This window comes from Eumetopias jubatus, unplaced genomic scaffold (assembly GCF_037043125.1).
Source record: "Eumetopias jubatus isolate StellerSeaLion01/CBP00866 unplaced genomic scaffold, mEumJub1_p1.0 scaffold_10, whole genome shotgun sequence".
NCBI classification, from domain to species: Eukaryota; Metazoa; Chordata; class Mammalia; order Carnivora; family Otariidae; genus Eumetopias; species Eumetopias jubatus.
Window position 1 is genome coordinate 54373640 of NW_028274816.1, and position 18384 is coordinate 54392023.

The 18384-nt window shown below is 46.1% G+C and overlaps 1 protein-coding gene across 1 annotated transcript; it reads left to right on the top strand.

The window, feature by feature from the left end:
• Positions 1-1880: 1880 nt before the first annotated feature.
• Positions 1881-10648, top strand: LOC114197024 (phosphatidylinositol-3-phosphate phosphatase MTMR1-like). Its single transcript, XM_088027654.1, has 2 exons — positions 1881-2083; positions 9235-10648. Exons 1-2 carry the CDS (start codon positions 2067-2069, stop codon positions 10292-10294), a joined length of 1077 nt encoding a protein of 358 aa, XP_087883780.1. The 5' UTR covers positions 1881-2066; the 3' UTR covers positions 10295-10648.
• Positions 10649-18384: the final 7736 nt, after the last annotated feature.

Here is an 18384-nt window from a genome sequence, read left to right on the forward strand (position 1 = left end):
GTATCTCTATTTCTCTTTGTGTCTCTGTCTCTCTTTTGTGTGCGCGCGCACACACATATGCACACACACACACACACACATACACACACCATCCCCAGCCCCCTCTGAAGGGAGCAGTGCACTCACCTGCAAGCAGGATTCCCGCCCAGTGGTGGCCCCATAAGTCAGCGAGCCCCATGGGTCCTGGCACCTGACCAGTGTGCCCCGGCTTGCACACACGAACGCTGTCTTTGCTCCAGCCGCACCCCGCCAGCTCCTTCTTCCTCCCCTCTGCCCTGCTGCAACCTCACTGTGATGAGAGTGGCTCCCAGGACAGACAGGGGTGGTGGCAGTGGGGAGGAACTTTGGACCCACCCCCCGACTCTACCCCAGGGCTCTCTTTCCTTCCTCTGTCCAGCACAGAGTATGAGAGCCCCAGGAATCCTGGGGTTTCCGCCAGGGTGGAAAAGAAGAAAGAAATCCCTGCCCTGAGTCCCCTTGAGAATTACAGCCCCCTCCTCCTAAGCCCCCCTCCCCGCCTCTTTGCCAGGATGCAGGAGCAATCTGGGGAGAAGGGGTGCCAGGCAGAGACGACTGCAGAATGTTAGAGTTAAGGAGACCAGGAACCGAGATAATGAAAGTCAATAGTGATGATAACAAAACAATGATGGTAGCTCCCGGTTGTTGAGAGCTTAATAAAATCAGGCTCGGTGCCAAGCTCGCCATAGCAGCCTGGAAATAGTAAGTGAGCTGAAATGATACTGGTCATAAACAAACAGCAGGAAGCGCAGAGTGAGCTGGGCTGGGAGAGCCCCGGGGGGTGCCTGACCCCGCCTGGGGAGAAGGGGCAAGGAGGGTTTCCTGAAAGAGCAGACATCTGAGCTGAGACCTGGGCACACAGTCAAGGTTCAATACAGGAGAGTTGCTTTTTTTTTTTTTTTTAATCCCCTATGGGCAAGACAAGCTATTGGACTTTGGGAGCACCCAGACCAGGAAGATTTAATGTGATCAACTGGGTTAGGGAACACCATTAACAACCGTCAATCCATGTATTCATTCATTCATTAACAAACATTCCCTGAACTCCTCTTTTGTGCTGATCCCTGTGACTTAGTAGCGTTGGGGGCACGGTAGTGACCAAGACATCCCCAGCCCTACCAGCATGAGCTCACATGCCTGTCCTCAGTCAGTGCCAACCCAGCGTGCACAGGGCTGAGCTGGGGGAGCCCAGAGGAGGCGCCTGACCCAGACTGGAGGTCAGGGAGGACTTCCTGGAGGAGAGGACATCAAGCTGGAGACCTGGAAGATGCAGGAGAGGGTAAGGCGAGAGTCCGGTGGGCAGAGGGGGCAGCATGCGGGAGATTGCTGAGCTTGAGGCACAGAAGGAAGTTCAGGCCCCAGAACAGAGGAAGTGAGAGGGTGGGTGGTTCAAGGGAAGGCTGAGAAAACTCTAAAATGATTACCTAGGGCAAGAGAGGCACCTCGGCATCACGAGGAGAACTCGGTCACCCAGCTGCCTCAGCTTTCTGCTTGTCTGGGTCTCCTTCGTGCCACAGGCAGTCACCAAGTACCTGCTTCAGGGACACATGAGGCTGAGCAAACTGGCTCTGGAGACAAAATGCAGGGATGCAAATCCTGGCCCCTCCACTTGCCAGCCGTGTCAATCTGCCTCCCTCGTGACCACTTTCCTCGGTTCTAAGATGGGGTGGGGATGTTTTTGGCTCTTCAGAGGCTCTACAGCTATGAGAGCGAGGCTGTGTCTGAGTTCGCCATGCCCCAGCTGTGGTTTGTCGGGAAGGTTACGTCACCTGTGAGCTTCCTTGTCCCATCTGCAGACGGGGACAAACAAGACGTCTGTGAGGATGAAATGACTTAATGCTGGGAAAGTGCCTGGCCCGGAGTAAGCGTTCAGTCCGTGTGAATCTCCACTAGGTGGTGGGACTGTGATGACAGCAGCCCCTGGGAGGACGTGCGCCCTCACTCAGTCATTCAACACACACGTCCTGAGCACCTCCTGTGCCTGCTCCAGGTGCTCGGGACAAAATGGACAGAAAACCTGGTTCCAGGGCGGAGAGAGATGATAAACAATGAGCGTAATAAGCAGGTAAGCTATGTGAAATATCAAGTGATACAGGCTAAGGAAAAATGACAAGTCGGGCACCTGGGTGGCTCAGTTGGTTGAGCATCTGCCTTTGGCTCAGGTCATGATCTCGGGGTCCTGGGATCGAGCCCCATGTTGGGCTCCCTGATCAGTGGGGAGCCTGCTTCTCCCTCTGCCTCTGCTCCTGCTCTGTCAAATAAATTAATAAAATCTTTATAAAGAAGACGAACCATTAGAGACGATGGACTCTGAGAAACAAACGGAGGGTTCTAGAGGGGAGGGGGGTGGGGGGATGGGTTAGCCTGGTGACGGGTATTAAGGAGGGCACGTTCTGCGTGGAGCACTGGGGGTTATGCACAAACAATGAATCATGGAACACTACATCCAAAACTAATGATGTAATGTATGGTGATTAACATAACAATAAAAAATTATTAAAAAAAAGAAAAATGAAAAGTCAAGTAGGTTAGGGGATAGTTTTATTCCATCTCGTAGTTAAAAACACCAAAGCTCAGGGAGGGGAGATGACTTGCCTAAGGTCAGGCCACAGGTTCTGGTCTACCTGGCTCTCAACCACCATCTGTCCTGCCTTCCAAGGTCCTAATGTGGCTTCTGGCTACCCCCAGCCTCATCTCCTCGGCACCCCCAACTCAATTAACACCTGTGGCCACATCAGCCCACCACGCTCCCACTGTCTGCGGCTCCCTGTGCCAGGCGCGCCTGGCACTCAAGGCCTCTGTTTCCCATCTTGTTCTTCCTGGGGTTTCTGGGTCTTCTGACCACCCACCCACCCCTCAGCTGGGCTTCCCTCCTGACCCCTCTGCTCAGTCCTGCTCCCATCCCGAGGCCCTCCCCCTGCCTCCCCTCCACCCCACCCAAGAGGAGAGAGCCGCCACTGGAGTGGACTTCTCCTCAAATCTGCCCCTTCACACAAGAGCGGGGTTTTCTCTCCCAAAATCCCCTCCTCACCCTCCCCAGGGCAGGTTCTGTGTTTTCTTGCCCCAACAAGAAAGAGGAACTTCCAGGCCCCTCCCTGTCGTACAACTTTCGCTTTGTTTCTGACGGGTGAAAATAAACCCAGGGCCCTCCTGCCCCCACACCCTTACCTACCAGCCTCATGCAGGCTGGTTCAAGGCCGTGTCTTGCCAGGCATGGCCTCCACTGACGTCCCAACCCATACTGCCTCCCGATGGCTGCCCTCCCCCACCCCACTTCACTCAGCAAAGATTTATTTGGCCCTACTCTGTGCCAGGCACTGTTTTAGGTGCTTAAAGCACACCAGCAAACGAAACAAATACAGACCTCTGCCCTTAAAGAAATCACCTTTTAACAAGTATCATATGATCTCACTGATATGAGGAATTTGAGAAACAAGACAGAGGAGCATGGGGGAAGGGAGGAAAAAATGAAACAAGATGGAACCAGAGAGGGAGACAAACCGTAAGACACTCTTAATCTCAGGAAACAGTCTGAGGGTTGCTGGAGTGGTTGGGGGCAGGAGGGATGGGGTGGCTGGGTGATGGACATTGGGGAGGGTATGTGCTATGGCGAGCGCTGTGAGTTGTGTAAGACTGATGAATCACAGACCTGTACCTCTGAAACAAATAATACGTTATATGTTTTTTAAAAAAAGAAGATAGTAGGAAGGGAAAAATGAAGGGGGGGAATTGGAGAGGGAGAGGAACCATAAGAGACTATGGACTCTGAGAAACAAACGGAGGGTTCTAGAGGGGAGGGGGTGGGGGGATGGGTTAGCCTGGTGATAGGTATTAAGGAGGGCACGTACTGCATGGAGCACTGGGGGTTATATGCAAACAATGAATCATGGAACACTACATCAAAAACTAATGATGTAATGTATGGTGATTAACATAATAAAATTTAAAAAACCAAACCAAAACAAACAAACAAACAAAAGAAATCACCTTTGATGCAAGGATGGGCAGAGGCAGAGGGAGACAGACAACAGGCAGGACATGTGATTAAATAACTGAATCATCTATGTTAGAAAGTGCTGCATGACATGAGGGGTCAGGGCAAGGGGCCACCGGATGGACGGACATGCAGGACGCAGGACAACCCTGGGAGACTCACCGAGTCTCAAGCAACAACTTGAAGGAAGTGACAAGGTGAATCAAGCACGTGTCTGGGGGCTCCTGGGAATTAATTCACTTCTGAAAAAATAGAGGCGGTGTCCCAAAGAGCCATCACCTGCTTCCTGTAATTAAATAACTGTGTGGTGCGCCTGGGTGGCTCAGTCAGTGAAGTGTCTGCTTTGGGCTCAGGTCGTGATCTCAGGGTCCTGGGATCGAGCCCTGCATGGGGCTCCTTGCTCAGCAGGGAGTCTGCTTTTCCCTCTCCTGCTCCCCTCCCGCTTGTGCTCTCTATCAAATGTATGAATGAATGAATGAATGAATGAATAACTGTGTGAGTTCCCTATTGCTGCCATAACAGATCATAACAAACCACCACAAACTCAGTGGTTTATAACAACATAAATTCATTATGTCACAGATCTGTGGGTCAGAAGTCCAGCCTGGCTCTGCAAGTTTCACCACTGACATCAAGGTGTCCCCGGCTGGGCCCCCTTGTGAGTGGGAAGAATCCACTCGCAAGCTCATTCAGGGTGTTGGCAGGACCCAGTTCCTTGGAGTTGTAAGACTGAGGTCCCTGTTCCCTTGCTGGTGACCCAGCAGAGGGCCACCCTTGGCTCCTGCCTCCCCCCACCCAGTCCTAGCACAAGAGCCCTGCATCTCAGGGCCGGCAACGCACGACAAATCTGTCTCATGCTTGGAATTTCTCTGGCTTCTCTTTCTGCCGGATCTCTCTATTGCTCCCAGCTGGAACAAGTTCTTTGCTTTGAAGGGTGGTGGTGTTCAACTGGGCCCACCTGGATAATCCAGGCTACCTGCCTATCTTGAAGTACGAACCCTAATTACATCTGCAAAGTTCCTCTTGCTATGTCACGTAACATATCCACAGATTTGTAACATATTTACAGATTGGGGCATGGGCATCTCTTCTGCTTATCACCATGATGTGGTATGAGGGCCGGATATCTAGAGTTGAGGCAGCCATCTTGAGACCATGAGGTAGAATCCTGGGGAAGATATTCAATAAATTAAGGATGGAGGGATGGGCAGAAGGATTTCGTTGAGCCATGAAATAAGCCTGGGGCACCTTGTAAAGTAACAGTTATGGTTTTTGTAGCTTAATGCCCCCCAGTTGGTATCTTGTTCCATCACCATTGGAAATGTTTATTTGAATTGCTTACCTTGGGATCAGAACCCTGATCTTTTAGAAACTTAGAGTTAATGGGGTTTGTGTCCTTTGTCTTAAAGGATAGTAAAACTTGTAAAACTCACTTTGAGGAGTCTACTCAACACTATTACTCCATTTAAAAAGAGATTTCTATCTAGTTCCCTTCTATTCTACATGGAGAAACTGAGGCCCAGAGGAGAAGGTGAAGTTTTTCTCCAGGGTCATAGAGCTGAGTCTTCTTGGAGCACCTGGGAAACTCAATTTTGTACCATTGACTCTTTGGGCCCACGGTGTAGGAAAAGCAGGAGAAGTATAAAGGAGAAGGGAAAGGATAGTGTATACAAGGGCCCAGGTGATATAATCCCAACATCCCAAAGACATGATTGGAAAAATCCATAACTAAGAACCTCTACACACACACACACACACACACACACACACACACACACACACACACACACACAATCATCCTGCACCACCAGGACCACTACACCATACTTGTTGCCATGACTGTAAATTTTTAGGACAACAGAGATGACAGACAAAAGATTAGCCCACAGACACTCAGGCATTTTACTGAGCTTACAATGCCCACAGGCAACATAGGAATGGACACATCACTTCTCAGCCACAGTTCAAAGGAGGAAACCTTCCCAGAAGCTTCTCTAGCTGAGATATTCTCCCCTGGCCACCAGGATAACTCACCAACACTCTCCCAGTCCTACCCCCTCTATCACCATAACAATCTGCACCCCACCACACTGAGTCTGAGCCATGACCTCTAGAACCTGGGGCACCACCAATTAGATAGCAAAATGCTTCAGATCTTCTTTATATGTAGCCTGTTGCCTACAGGATGCTTTAAGTTCACCTTCAGATCATGCACCAACAATTTTGTACGTTACCTCGCTCTTATCCAGCAACAAGGAAGAAAAGAGTTCCCAGTCTTCCATAATCAGGCCAGCCATGAAAACTCCATCTGACGGAGGTGGTGGAGACAGGAAAGCATGGATGAGGGAGAGGGAGAGCTCTGTGGTGGAAAGCGAGAGGCCCTCAGGAATGGTAGGATGTTAGAGACAAACTGATGACGTGAGGACACTGGCCAAAGTTGCCAGGGACCATGTTCGTACCCCTGTATGTCCTTTGAGAAAGGGGATTAAGCCTGGAATTCCCATTTGGACCATGAATTTTTCAATGCAATTCCACTCTGGAACCAAGCCACACAAGCCATGGTTTCTATAGGGTAACCCATGGTATGGAAAGAAAGCATGAAACCCGGAAGAGGGTGTTCTTCATCCTAACACACCTTAATTGTTGGATAAATGTTGTGGAGGTAGTCTATTAACCCACATGGAAGTCTTACTCATCATGAAAATCTCTAATGCATTTTTAAATTTTTTTAAATTTTATTTTATTATGTATGTTAGTCACCATACATCATTAGTTTTTGATGTAGTGATCCACGCTTTGTTGTTTTCATTAACACCCAGTGCTCCACGCAGTACGTGGCCTCCTTAATACCCGTCACCGGGCTAACCCATCCCCCCCACCCCCTCCCCTCTAACACCCTCAGTTTGTTTCTCAGTCCATAGTCTCTCATGGTTCATCGCTCCCTCCGATCCCCCCCCTTCATTTCTCCCTTCCTTCTCCTAATGTCCTCCCTGCTATTCCTGATGTTCCACAAATAAGTGAAACCATATGATCATTGACTTTCTCTAACGCATTTTTTTTAAAATGAAAGTGATCGGGGAATGATTGCAATCTTCTACTTTACTATGCAAATAACCTCACATCTGTTGAAATAGCTGACCTCTGCCACAAGCCTCAGTTTCTCCTCTTGGATTTGGAAGGATGTAGCACCTCTGGGCAGGGTCTTGAAGGCTGTTACGATGCGGACGACACCTCCACCTCCCTGAAAAATAAGAAACCTTAAAGGAGATTACTGGCCAGAAGAAACGTTACACGATATTTTGATCAAGTCCCAGTAGTTTATTTTCGCTTTTGTTCCCCTTGCCTCAGGAGACGTATCTAGAAAGAAGTCGCTACCTGTTTTATCTTTCACATTTGGATGTATGATATACCTGGAATTGAAAATTTTGTGTGCAGTGAGGTAGAGATGAATTTTTTTTCATATAGAGATCTAATTAATCAGTATCATTTATTAATAAAATCCTTGCCCTCACTGTAAAAAGAAAAGAAAAGAAAAGAAAAAGAAAACAAAAACGAAATGAAACCTTGATAAACCCTACCCACAGAAGGAGTTTCCACAATCCAGAAATGCCTCAGCCTCCTCCGGCTGTGGGACAGACACCCAATTCCTCACTCAGGGTGAGCAGGCCTCCCTCCCTCCATTTTCTTTTTTCCCTCTAAAATTCAAACATCTAGACATCCTCCTGGATGCCCTCCTTTCCCTAACTCACCTCCAACACCCAGTCAGTCACCAAATCCTGTGGGTTCCATGTTTTAATTAACTCTGCTCTCTGGTCCCTTCTCTCTGCCCCACTGCCTCACCTGTCTGCGAAACTCACCTGTGAAACTGTGTCAGCCTCTCAGGCTCTGGAGTCTGCATCTCCAATCTGCCCATCACAATCCTGGCTACCTTCCCCAATCCCAGCTCTGCATTAGGGTCCCTCCCTTCTAAAGAGAAAGACTCCAAGACCAGCTGACCCTACAAGAAGTCTGAGATGCCCCATCTCTTTCCCAATAAACCCACAGGGTGAATGGGAAACTTCTGATCTGGAAATAAGAGAAATCTCCTTCTGGTAATTTCTAGTCCTCCCCTGGTATACGCATGGTCAACCCCACTCCACAAAGAAGACAGAGGTCTAGAACCTGATATGATTTCTTCTAGATTTTATGTAATTATGTACTTTTTTACATTTTTTAATTGAAGTATAGTTGACATACAATGTTACTATTGTAAATACATTTTTAAGAGATCAGAGTGGTATGACTCTTAAAAGCAAATATTTCCTGGAAATTTAAAAACACTGAATAAACACAAAATTGGAGGTAAAGCAGAATAGGCCTGAGTCTTAGGACTGGAAAGTCCCTTTCAAAACCAGGTATTTGGAATATTTTTCGCGTGAATGGGAAAAGACCAGACAAAGCCCACAGGAGGGGCCTATATGCTCTGCCACAGGACACTGGCCAAGCTGGTTACCCCACACCCATAAAGCGGATACACGGGGTCATTAAAGGCTGCACTGTGGATTGATGTGTGTTGTTCTAAATCAATATTCATGAAATTTTGTTAAACTGATAAACTGGTTGCAAAATAGCACGCATAGTACATTCTCCTTGTGTAAGAGAAAATGCACATGTTTTTATTAATTTATAATAAATAGGCACAGGAATGACTCTATAAGAGCATATACCAAAATATTAACTGTGGTCATCTCTGGAATTATAGGGTTTTTTTATTTTCCTTTCAAAAAATATCTTCACTGTCTAATTTTTCAACACCGAATATATAGCCTGCGTTCATTAAAGACTCCAAATGTAGGATGTAATGTGGCTCTATATTAACATAGAAGAATATTAAAGATTAGAAGATTAAAGTTTAAAAACAGGTAAAAGAATGGCAAATAGAGTATGGTACTATTTTTGTTTAAAATATATATATTGCCCTTCCGGGCGCCGCTCCCCTCTCGCTGCGGCTTACTCGTGGCGGCGGGCCGGGCGCGCCATGGACAGGCCGGTGGCGGCGGCAGCGGCCGGCAGCGAGGGCGGCGGGGGCCTGGGTCCCGGCCCAGCGGGCGGCAGGAGGCCCCCTCAGGGCGCTGGGGACCTCCTGCCGCCGGCTCCTGGCAGCCCAGCGTGGAGACTCTGGACAGTCCTACAGGATCACATGTTGAATGGTGTAAACAGCTTATAGCTGCTACAATTTCTAGTCAGATTTCAGGTTCAGTGACATCCGAAAATGTATCCAGAGACTACAAGGCTCTAAGAGACGGAAATAAGCTGGCACAGATGGAAGAAACGCCACTCTTTCCAGGAGAATCCATCAAGGCCACTGTGAAAGACGTCATGTACATCTGCCCATTTATGGGAGCAGTGAGTGGAAGCCTGTCGGTGACTGACTTTAAGGTGTACTTCAAGAATGTAGAAAGGGACCCGAAGTTTGTCCTCGATGTTCCCCTTGGTGTGATTAGCAGAGTTGAGAAGATTGGAGCGCAGAGCCACGGGGACAGTTCCTGTGGCATAGAGATTGTGTGCAAGGATATGAGGAACTTGCGACTTGCTTATAAGCAGGAAGAACAGAGTAAACTTGGGATATTTGAAAACCTCAACAAACTTGCATTTCCTCTTTCCAATGGGCAGACACTCTTTGCATTCAACGACAAAGAAAAATTTCCAACGAATGGGTGGAAAGTTTATGATCCTGTATCTGAATATAAGAGACAGGGCTTGCCAAATGAGAGCTGGAAAATATCCAAAGTGAACAGTAACTATGAGCTCTGTGACACCTACCCTGCTGTCATTGTCGTGCCAACTAGTGTGAAAGATGCTGACCTTTCAAAAGTGGCAGCCTTTCGAGCAAAAGGCAGAGTCCCGGTGTTATCGTGGATTCATCCAGAAAGTCAGGCAACAATTACCCGTTGCAGCCAGCCACTTGTGGGTCCCAGTGATAAACGCTGCAAAGAAGATGAAAAATACTTGCAAACGATAATGGATGCTAACGCACAGTCTCACAAACTTACCATCTTCGATGCCCGACAAAACAGTGTCGCTGATACCAACAAGGCCAAGGGTGGGGGGTACGAGAGGGAAAGTGCTTACGCCAACGCAGAGCTCGTGTTCTTGGAGATCCACAACATCCACGTGATGAGAGAGTCCCTGCGTAAATTGAAAGAGATCGTGTACCCTTCGATAGATGAGGCGCGGTGGCTCTCCAACGTGGTTGGGACGCACTGGCTGGAGTATATAAGGGTAAAGGGGGCTGGTCCTTGACATGCTTTCTGGTTAAGATTTCTCTGTGTACCTGCCATAAATCTGTGTCTCCACGTGGTTTCTCAGCACTGTAAAGAAGCACATCTTTGCAGTATTCTAGGCTCTCATAGTTTCCACAGGCAACATTCAGACTGTGGTCTTTGTTGAGGGATACTGCTTGCGTCAGATCAGGTTTGGAATGTACTTTGTGGCCCTGTAATAAACGACTGCATTTACTGTCAAAAAAAAAAAATACATATATTTAGGGTGCCTGGGTGGCTCAGTTGCTTGAACGTCTGCCTTCTGCTCAGGATGGGATTGAGTCCCTCATCAGGCTCCCTGCTAGCAAGGAGTCTGCTTCTCCCTCTCCCTCTGCCCCTCCCTCCTGCTCATGCTCACTCTCTCTCAAATAAATAAAATCTTTAAATATATATATTTAAATACAGTTACTAAAATAAGGGAATTAGAAAAGCCACATCATTGTATTTGGGAGGCTTAACTGTAGACAAGCTTTTGCTCCTTCTTGCTTATCTGTATACTTTACTTTTCCTACAACTATTGTGAAATTTATTTAAAATATGAAAAGGTAGAGGGCGCCTGGGCAGCTCAGTGGGTTAAGTGGCTGTGTCAGTGTTGGGCTTTCTGCTCAGCGGGGAGTCTGCTTCTCCCTCTCCCTCTGCCCCTCCCCAATGCTTGTGCACTCTCTCGCACGTTCTCTCAAATAAATAAATATTTCAAAAATATATGAAAAGGCGTGCCTGGGTGGCTCAGATGGTTAAGCTCAGGTCATGATCCCAGGGTCCTGGGATCAAGCCCGGTGTCGGCTCCCTGCTCGGCGGGAAGCCTGCTTCTCCCTCTGCCTCTTCCTGCCGCACTGCCTACTTGTGCTCTTTATCTCTCTGTCAAATAAATAGAACCTTTTAAAAATATATATATACATGAAAAGGTAGCATACAATATTTTAAAAAAGCAATCCCTACAACTAAGAGTCAGTTTGTTGGTTTAAGAATGTAAAAACTCATTTTGCCTAACACGGGTTAGAAAAATCTTGCTGGATGTATAGAGACGTGCAACAGCCAAGAAGTGAATCCTAAAAAGAAAATAAAACCAGTCTCCACCAATAAAGTTCTGGGGCAGGGAATGATTTTTCTCTTGATTTCTTTCTCTATTTTTAATTTTGGGGATTTCCCTTTTAACCAATAACCCTCAAACCTAGCATCATACTTGTCTTAGTCCGTTTGAGCTGCTGTAAGAAAACACAGACTAGGTAGCTTACAAGCAACAAAAATTTATATCTCATGGTCCTGGCCACCATGGGCAGGTTCTAGAGAGGGCCCTCTTCCTGGTTCTCACTGTGTCCTCACTTGGCGGAAGGGGCTAGGGAATCTCTCTGGAGCCTCTTTTATAAAAAGCACTTATCCCATTCATGAGGCTCCGACCTCATGACCTCCTTACCTCCCAAAGGCCCCACCTCCCAACACTATCACTTTGGGGGTTAGGATTTCAACATCTAAATTTGCAGGGGACACAAACATTCAGACCATAGCAATAGTTGAGACAGTGATGCTGGCATCCACACTGCTGTGCAAGCTGGAAGTGGAGTTTGAGGCCTTGCAGGTATAGACCTCTGAATGTGCCCTGGAGAGACTGGGAATAAAGAGGGTCTGGCCATCAGTACATGCTCCACATGTACTGGGTAGGGGGGCTGGGAGTCAGCCAAGCAGACTAGGGTGAGGTTGGAACAAATCACAGAATCTGGGTCTATGGGGCACCTGAGTGGCTCATCGTTAAGCGTCTGCCTTCGGCTCAGGTCACGATCCCGGTGTCCTAGGATCGAGCCCCACATCGGGCTCCCTGCTCAGCGGGGAGTCTGCTTCTCCCTCTCCCACTCCCCCTGCTTGTGTTCCCTCTTTCTTTGTGTGTCTCTCTGTCAAATAAAAAAAGAAAATCTTTTTTTAAAAAATCTGGGTCTGGTGAGGTCACGGTGGGAGTGTCAGGGCCGTTTGGACCAAGAGAAAAACATTCTAATTGGGAAGAGTATGGAGAGTAAGGACCACTGTCCTCCCCCTCCTACCAGGCTGTGCATTTAGGTCAGGGCTGGAAGCCCCACACGTTGAGGGGGGCACGCAGTGACACAACCTAAAGGTTTGTCCGATGAATGAATGCATGAACCCACTACTACAGCAACTCCCTCACTGTTGTGTCTGTGTCCCTCACGGCCCCTCGTGGAGCTGCAGCTCCGTGAGGATAGGGACGCTTGCCTGTTAGGTTCACTGCATTGACTAGAGTAACCTTCAGCCTCCAGTGGAGCTCATATTTTTTTAAGAGAGCAGGATGGGGAGGGGGAGAAAGCTGGGTTCAAGTTCCCATCTTTACTCCCAACACTATGAGATCTTGGCTGAGCCCCTCCCTTTCTTGGTTTTATTGTTTGTAGAATGAAGGTCCTCTCAGTTCTGCAAATACTGGTGTTCTAAGGTCTGGAATTTCTGGGAGATTGAAGTCCGTGGTCTCTGTCTGACTTTGGACCTCAGGTAGGACGAGTCTGCAAGTCCCTAAGTAGTTACATAATAAAGGCTCAGTAAGTGCCTGTTAAATAAATACATGGTAGGGGCGCCTGGGTGGCTCAGTCAGCTGAGTGTTGGACTCTTGATTTTGGCACAGGTCATGATCTCTGGGTCATGAGATTGAGCTCCATGACGGGCTCTGAGCTGGGCGTGGAGTCTGCTTGAGATTCTCTCTCTCCCTCTGCCTCCCCCACCCCTCAAAAACAAACAAACAAACATGGTGAATGAACTTGCGAGAGAACAGGACATACGTGCCAGGCACTGTTCTTCTTACGTGAACTAACTCTAACCCCCCAAAGACTCGCGGAAGTAGATACTATTGTGAGTCCCACTTTTCAGATGAGGAAACTGAGGCACAGAAAGGTGGAGTAACTTGCCCAAGGTCACCAGCTAAGAAAGAGCAGAGCCCAGATTTGAATCCAGTCAGTCTGTATAGCCCCTGCTCTAAACAGCCCCAGTTCTTAGCTATAAACAGTGGATGAACCAGTGGATGGTTGAGAGGGAGGTACCCTGTGTCTCAGAGGTGGGTCTGTAATGGGGCAGGGAAACCCATACGCACAGGCCACACCCACCACAAGGGCTCCACTGAGCCTGGACCCCAGGTGGGTCCTGGTCTCACAGTGGTAGGTGCTAGAGTCATTGCGTGTCACTGTGGGAATGGTAAGGGCCCTGCCATCCGTAGAGATCACTGGTCCATCCCCTTCCCAAATCAGCTCGATGTTCAGAAACCACTGGATCATCACATCCTTGTTTTGGGGAGACACATGTCAAACTCAAGGAGCTTACAAGCAACAGAAATTTATATCTTATGGTCCTGGCCACCATGGCCAGGTTCTAGAGAGGGCCCTCTTCCTGGTTCCCACCCACAACCATGCCAGCCACAGTCTACCCCTCTACTTCAAGGAGTCCATGTGCTCCAATGGGCCCAGGTTCTGGGCTGCCACCCAGGGCTGGTGTCATTTCTCTGGGGAGGAGAAAAGAGGAACTGAGGGTGATAGGGCCAGAGGGGATCTGGAGGCCCAGGAATTATCAGTGGCAAGAAATGCTGCCCTGGACCTTGAAAACACCCACTGCTGACTCTGAGGATTCCAAAGTGAGCATACCTGGCACCAGCCCCAAGTCTGATGGGAACACACACACTCACACACACAACAAGGACTCACCCACTCCACTGAAGAGTGGATCCCAGATCCTCTCCCCAGAAAACACACGCATCCACACACTGGCGTCTAATTTCAGGTGCTTATGGGCTACTCTGAGGACCAACTGCAGAGCCCAGGTGAAGACTCTTACACCTAGGTTACAAATTAGTAAAACTCTTCTTTGAAGATGGTTTGGCGGTACAGACCAAAAGCTTTAAAATATGTATACCTTTTGACCTTGTGGTTCCACTTTTTATAATTATTTCTAATGAAATTATTGTAACCATGTGCAAAGAATTAGCTGTACCGATACTGGGACAACTCTGTTTATAAAAGGCAACTGAAAAAGTCTTAATTTACAATGAAGACTGTATTTTTTTTAATATTTTTTATTATTTATTTATTTATTTATTTATTTTAGCGAGAGAGCGGGGTGGGGGGGGCGCACACAGAGGGAGGGAGAGAATCCCAAGCAGACTCCGCACTGAGCATGGAGCCCAACATGAGGCTTGATCTCATGACCCTGAGATCATGACCTGAGCCACAGTCAAGAGTCAGACGTTCAACCGACTGAGCGACCCAGGTGCCCCAGGACTATTGTTTAAATGAGCCAACTATATAATATATAAACTTTATAATAATAAGCTCACTTCAAATACAATAAAATGTCTTCTTGAAAATAAAAGAATGGGAAAAGATACACCTTGCATATGTTATTCAAAAGAAAGCCAGAGTGGCTATATTACTATCAGATAAAGTGGACTTTAGAGTACCAGGGACAGAAAAGGACATTACATAATGATAAAAGAACAAGAAAACACAGCAACCTTAAATGTGTACACACCAAACAACAAAGCTGAAAACTATGTGAAGAAAAACTGATAGAACTGAATTGAGAAATAGATAAATCCACAATTGTAGTTTTTTTATCTAAATTCAATTAGCCAACATCATTGGTTTTTGACATAGTGTTCAATGATTCATTAGTAGTGTATAACACCCAATGCTCATCACATCACATGCCCTCCTTACTGCCCATCACCCAGTTACCCCATCCCCCCACCCACCTCCCTTTCCCACAACCCTCTTTGGAGTTTGGTAGCTCAGCACTACTCTCAAGAACTGGTAGAACAACTAGATAGGAAATCAGCAAGGATGGAGCTGGACCACAACACCACCACTGACCAGCAAGATCTAATCGATACTTAATGGAACACTCTACCCAACAACAGCAAAATGCACATTCTTTTCAAACATGCATGGAACACATACCAAGATAAATCATATCCTGGACCATAAAACAAACCGCAATAAATTTAACAAAATGGAAATCATACAGTGTAGTGTGTTCTCTGAACACAGTGGACTCAAACTGGAAATAACTAACAGAAAGATAACAGCAAACTCTCCAAACATTTGGAAACTGAACAGCACATTTATAATGTCACCAGGTCCCACTGACAACAGAGGGATAATAAGGGAATATGACAAATAGCTCTACACACATAAATTTAGCCATTTAGAGGAAATGAACCAGTTCCTCAAAGATCACAACCTACCATCACTAACCCAAGATGAAACAGATTATTCGAAGAGCCCTATAACAATTAAAGAAACTGATTTTGCAATTTTAAACTCCAGAAAAAGAAATCTCCAGGCCCAGATGGTTTTACATGAGGCTTCTACCAATTGTTTAAAGAATCAGCAGCAATTTTACACAATTTCTTCCAGAATATAGAAGAGGGGGAGAAATACTTCCCTATCCATTTTATGAAGCCAATATTACCCTGATACCAAAACCAAAGATAGTACAAAAACAAAGAAAGAACATTACAGGCCATATCTCCACATGAATACAGACACAAAAATTCTGAACAAAATATTAACAAATAGACTTTAGAAATATATAGAAAGAATCATACACCATCATCAAGTGGGGTTTATTCCAGGGATCCAAGACTGGTTTTATGTTTGGAAAACCAAGCAATGTCATCCAACATATTAACGTTAATAATAAAGAAAAATCACAGAGCAATATAAATTGATGCAGAAAGAGCATTTGAGAAAATTCATATCTGTTCATGATAAAAACTCTCAGAAAACTAGGAATGGAGGTGAATTTCCTCAACTTAAAAAAGAATATCTACACACACACACACACACACACACACACACTACAGCTAACATTATACTTGATGGTAGAAGAATGAATTCTTCCCTCCTAAAATTATAAATAAATCATATTGTCTGGTCTCACTACTCTTATTCAACAGAGTACTGCTCGTTCTAGCCAATGCAATAAGTCAAGAAAAGGAAATAGAAGGCATACATATCAGAAAAGAAAACATAAAATTGTCTCTATCTGTAGGTGTCATGATGGTCTATGAAGAAAATCCTAAATGACATACAAAAAAAACAAAAACAAAATACTCCTACAACCAACAAGTGAGTTCAGTAAGGTCTCAAGATACAAGATCTACACACAGAATTCAACTGCATCCCTATATACTAGCAATAAAAAACATGGAAACAGAAATTTTAAATGCAATATAATTTACACACTTTCTTTACTCATTCATCCATCAGTGGACATTTGGGTTGTTTCCATATCTTGGGTATTGTAAATAATGCTGCAATGAACATGCTGAGGGGTGCAGATATCTTTTCAAGTTAGTGTTTTTGTTTTCTTTGCATAAATACCCAGAAGTGGAGCAGGATATGTACAACATGAGCCTGAAATATCCTATGCCAGCAAGGAAGTGCTTTTAAAAAATGGGTGTGTCACAGGAAAAGTAAAGAGACTCTCACTGGCCAAATCTGGAATAATTTAAGCACCAAAATATTTTTTAAATAATTTTTATTGTTATGTTAATCATCATACATTACATCATTAGTTTTTGATGTAGTGTTCCATGATTCATTGTTTGTGCATAACACCCAGTGCTCCACGCAGAATGTGCCCTCTTTAATACCCATCACCAGGCTAACCCATCCCCCCACCCCCCTCCCCTCTAGAACCCTCAGTTTGTTTTTCAGAGTCCGTCGTCTCTCATGGTTCGTCTCCCCCTCCGACTTACTCCCCTTCATTCTTCCCCTCCTGCTATCTTCTTCTTTTTTTTCTTAACATATATTGCATTATTTGTTTCAGAAGTACAGATCTGTGATTCATCAGTCTTGTACAATTCACAGCGCTCACCATAGCACATACCCTCCCCAATGTCTATCACCCAGCCACCCCATCCCTCCCACCCCCCACCACTCCAGCAACCCTCAGTTTGTTTCCTGAGATTAAGAATTCCTCATATGAGTGAGGTCATATGGTACATGTCTTTCTCTGATTGACTTATTTCACTCAGCAGAACACCCTCCAGTTCCATCCACGTCGTTGCAGATGGCAAGATCTCATTCCTTTTGATGGCTGCATAATATTCCATTGTGTATATATACCACAGCTTCTTTATCCATTCATCTGTCGATGGACAACTTGGCTCTTTCCACAGTTTGGCTATTGTGGACATTGCTGCTATAAACATTGGGGTGCACGTACCCCTTCGGATACCTACATGTGTATCTTTGGGGTAAATACCTGGTAGTTAAGCACCAAAATATTAAGTACAGTGATGAGTTATAAACCATTAAAAAAGAAATTCATGAGAGCATACTGATGATAGATGGATAGACAGACAGACAATAGATAGGTGACAGATGATAAGGAGGGAGGGAGGGAGAAAATAAATTAGATGATAGAAAGGAGAGCTGGGGGAGGGATCTTGCTTACTGAAGAAGCCCAAGTGCTGACTGGTCAATGCTGAGAGTGTTGGACTCAGGAAATCATCACTTGCAACCCTCTTTGTAAAGATCTCCAAAGCAAGAACCATCAGTGGATGCTAAACCTCAGAGGGAGTTTTGGTGAGTAGGACATGGCCTTAAAGTGTCTTCCCACAGAAGGCTTATTTATTACAAGGGAGGAAAGAGAAAAACAGTAATTATACAGAGGAGTAATTGGGCAAAATTACATCACCAATGATGAACAGATGGACATGGTACCGGCCCCCCGCTCCCCCCCCCCCCGCCACCAATGCAATGCCCCAAGAAGGACACAACATCACACGCACAGTAGTCTGGCTGAGAATGCTTAATCTCAACCTAATCACAAGGAAACATCAGACAAACATAGAATGAGAAATGTTGTATTTTGTAAAGGGGGGGGTAAATTCTTTAAAAAAAAAAAAGTCAATGTTATTAAAGATAAAGAGAGAGTGTGGGAAAACTCCAGATTAAAGGAGGCTGAACAGACAGGACACAAAATGCAGTTTCTGACTGTAGACTGGGTCCTGAGCTGGATGGGGGAAAATACGCTACAAAGGACTTTTTGTTGTGTTGACTGACAAAGTTGGAATACAGA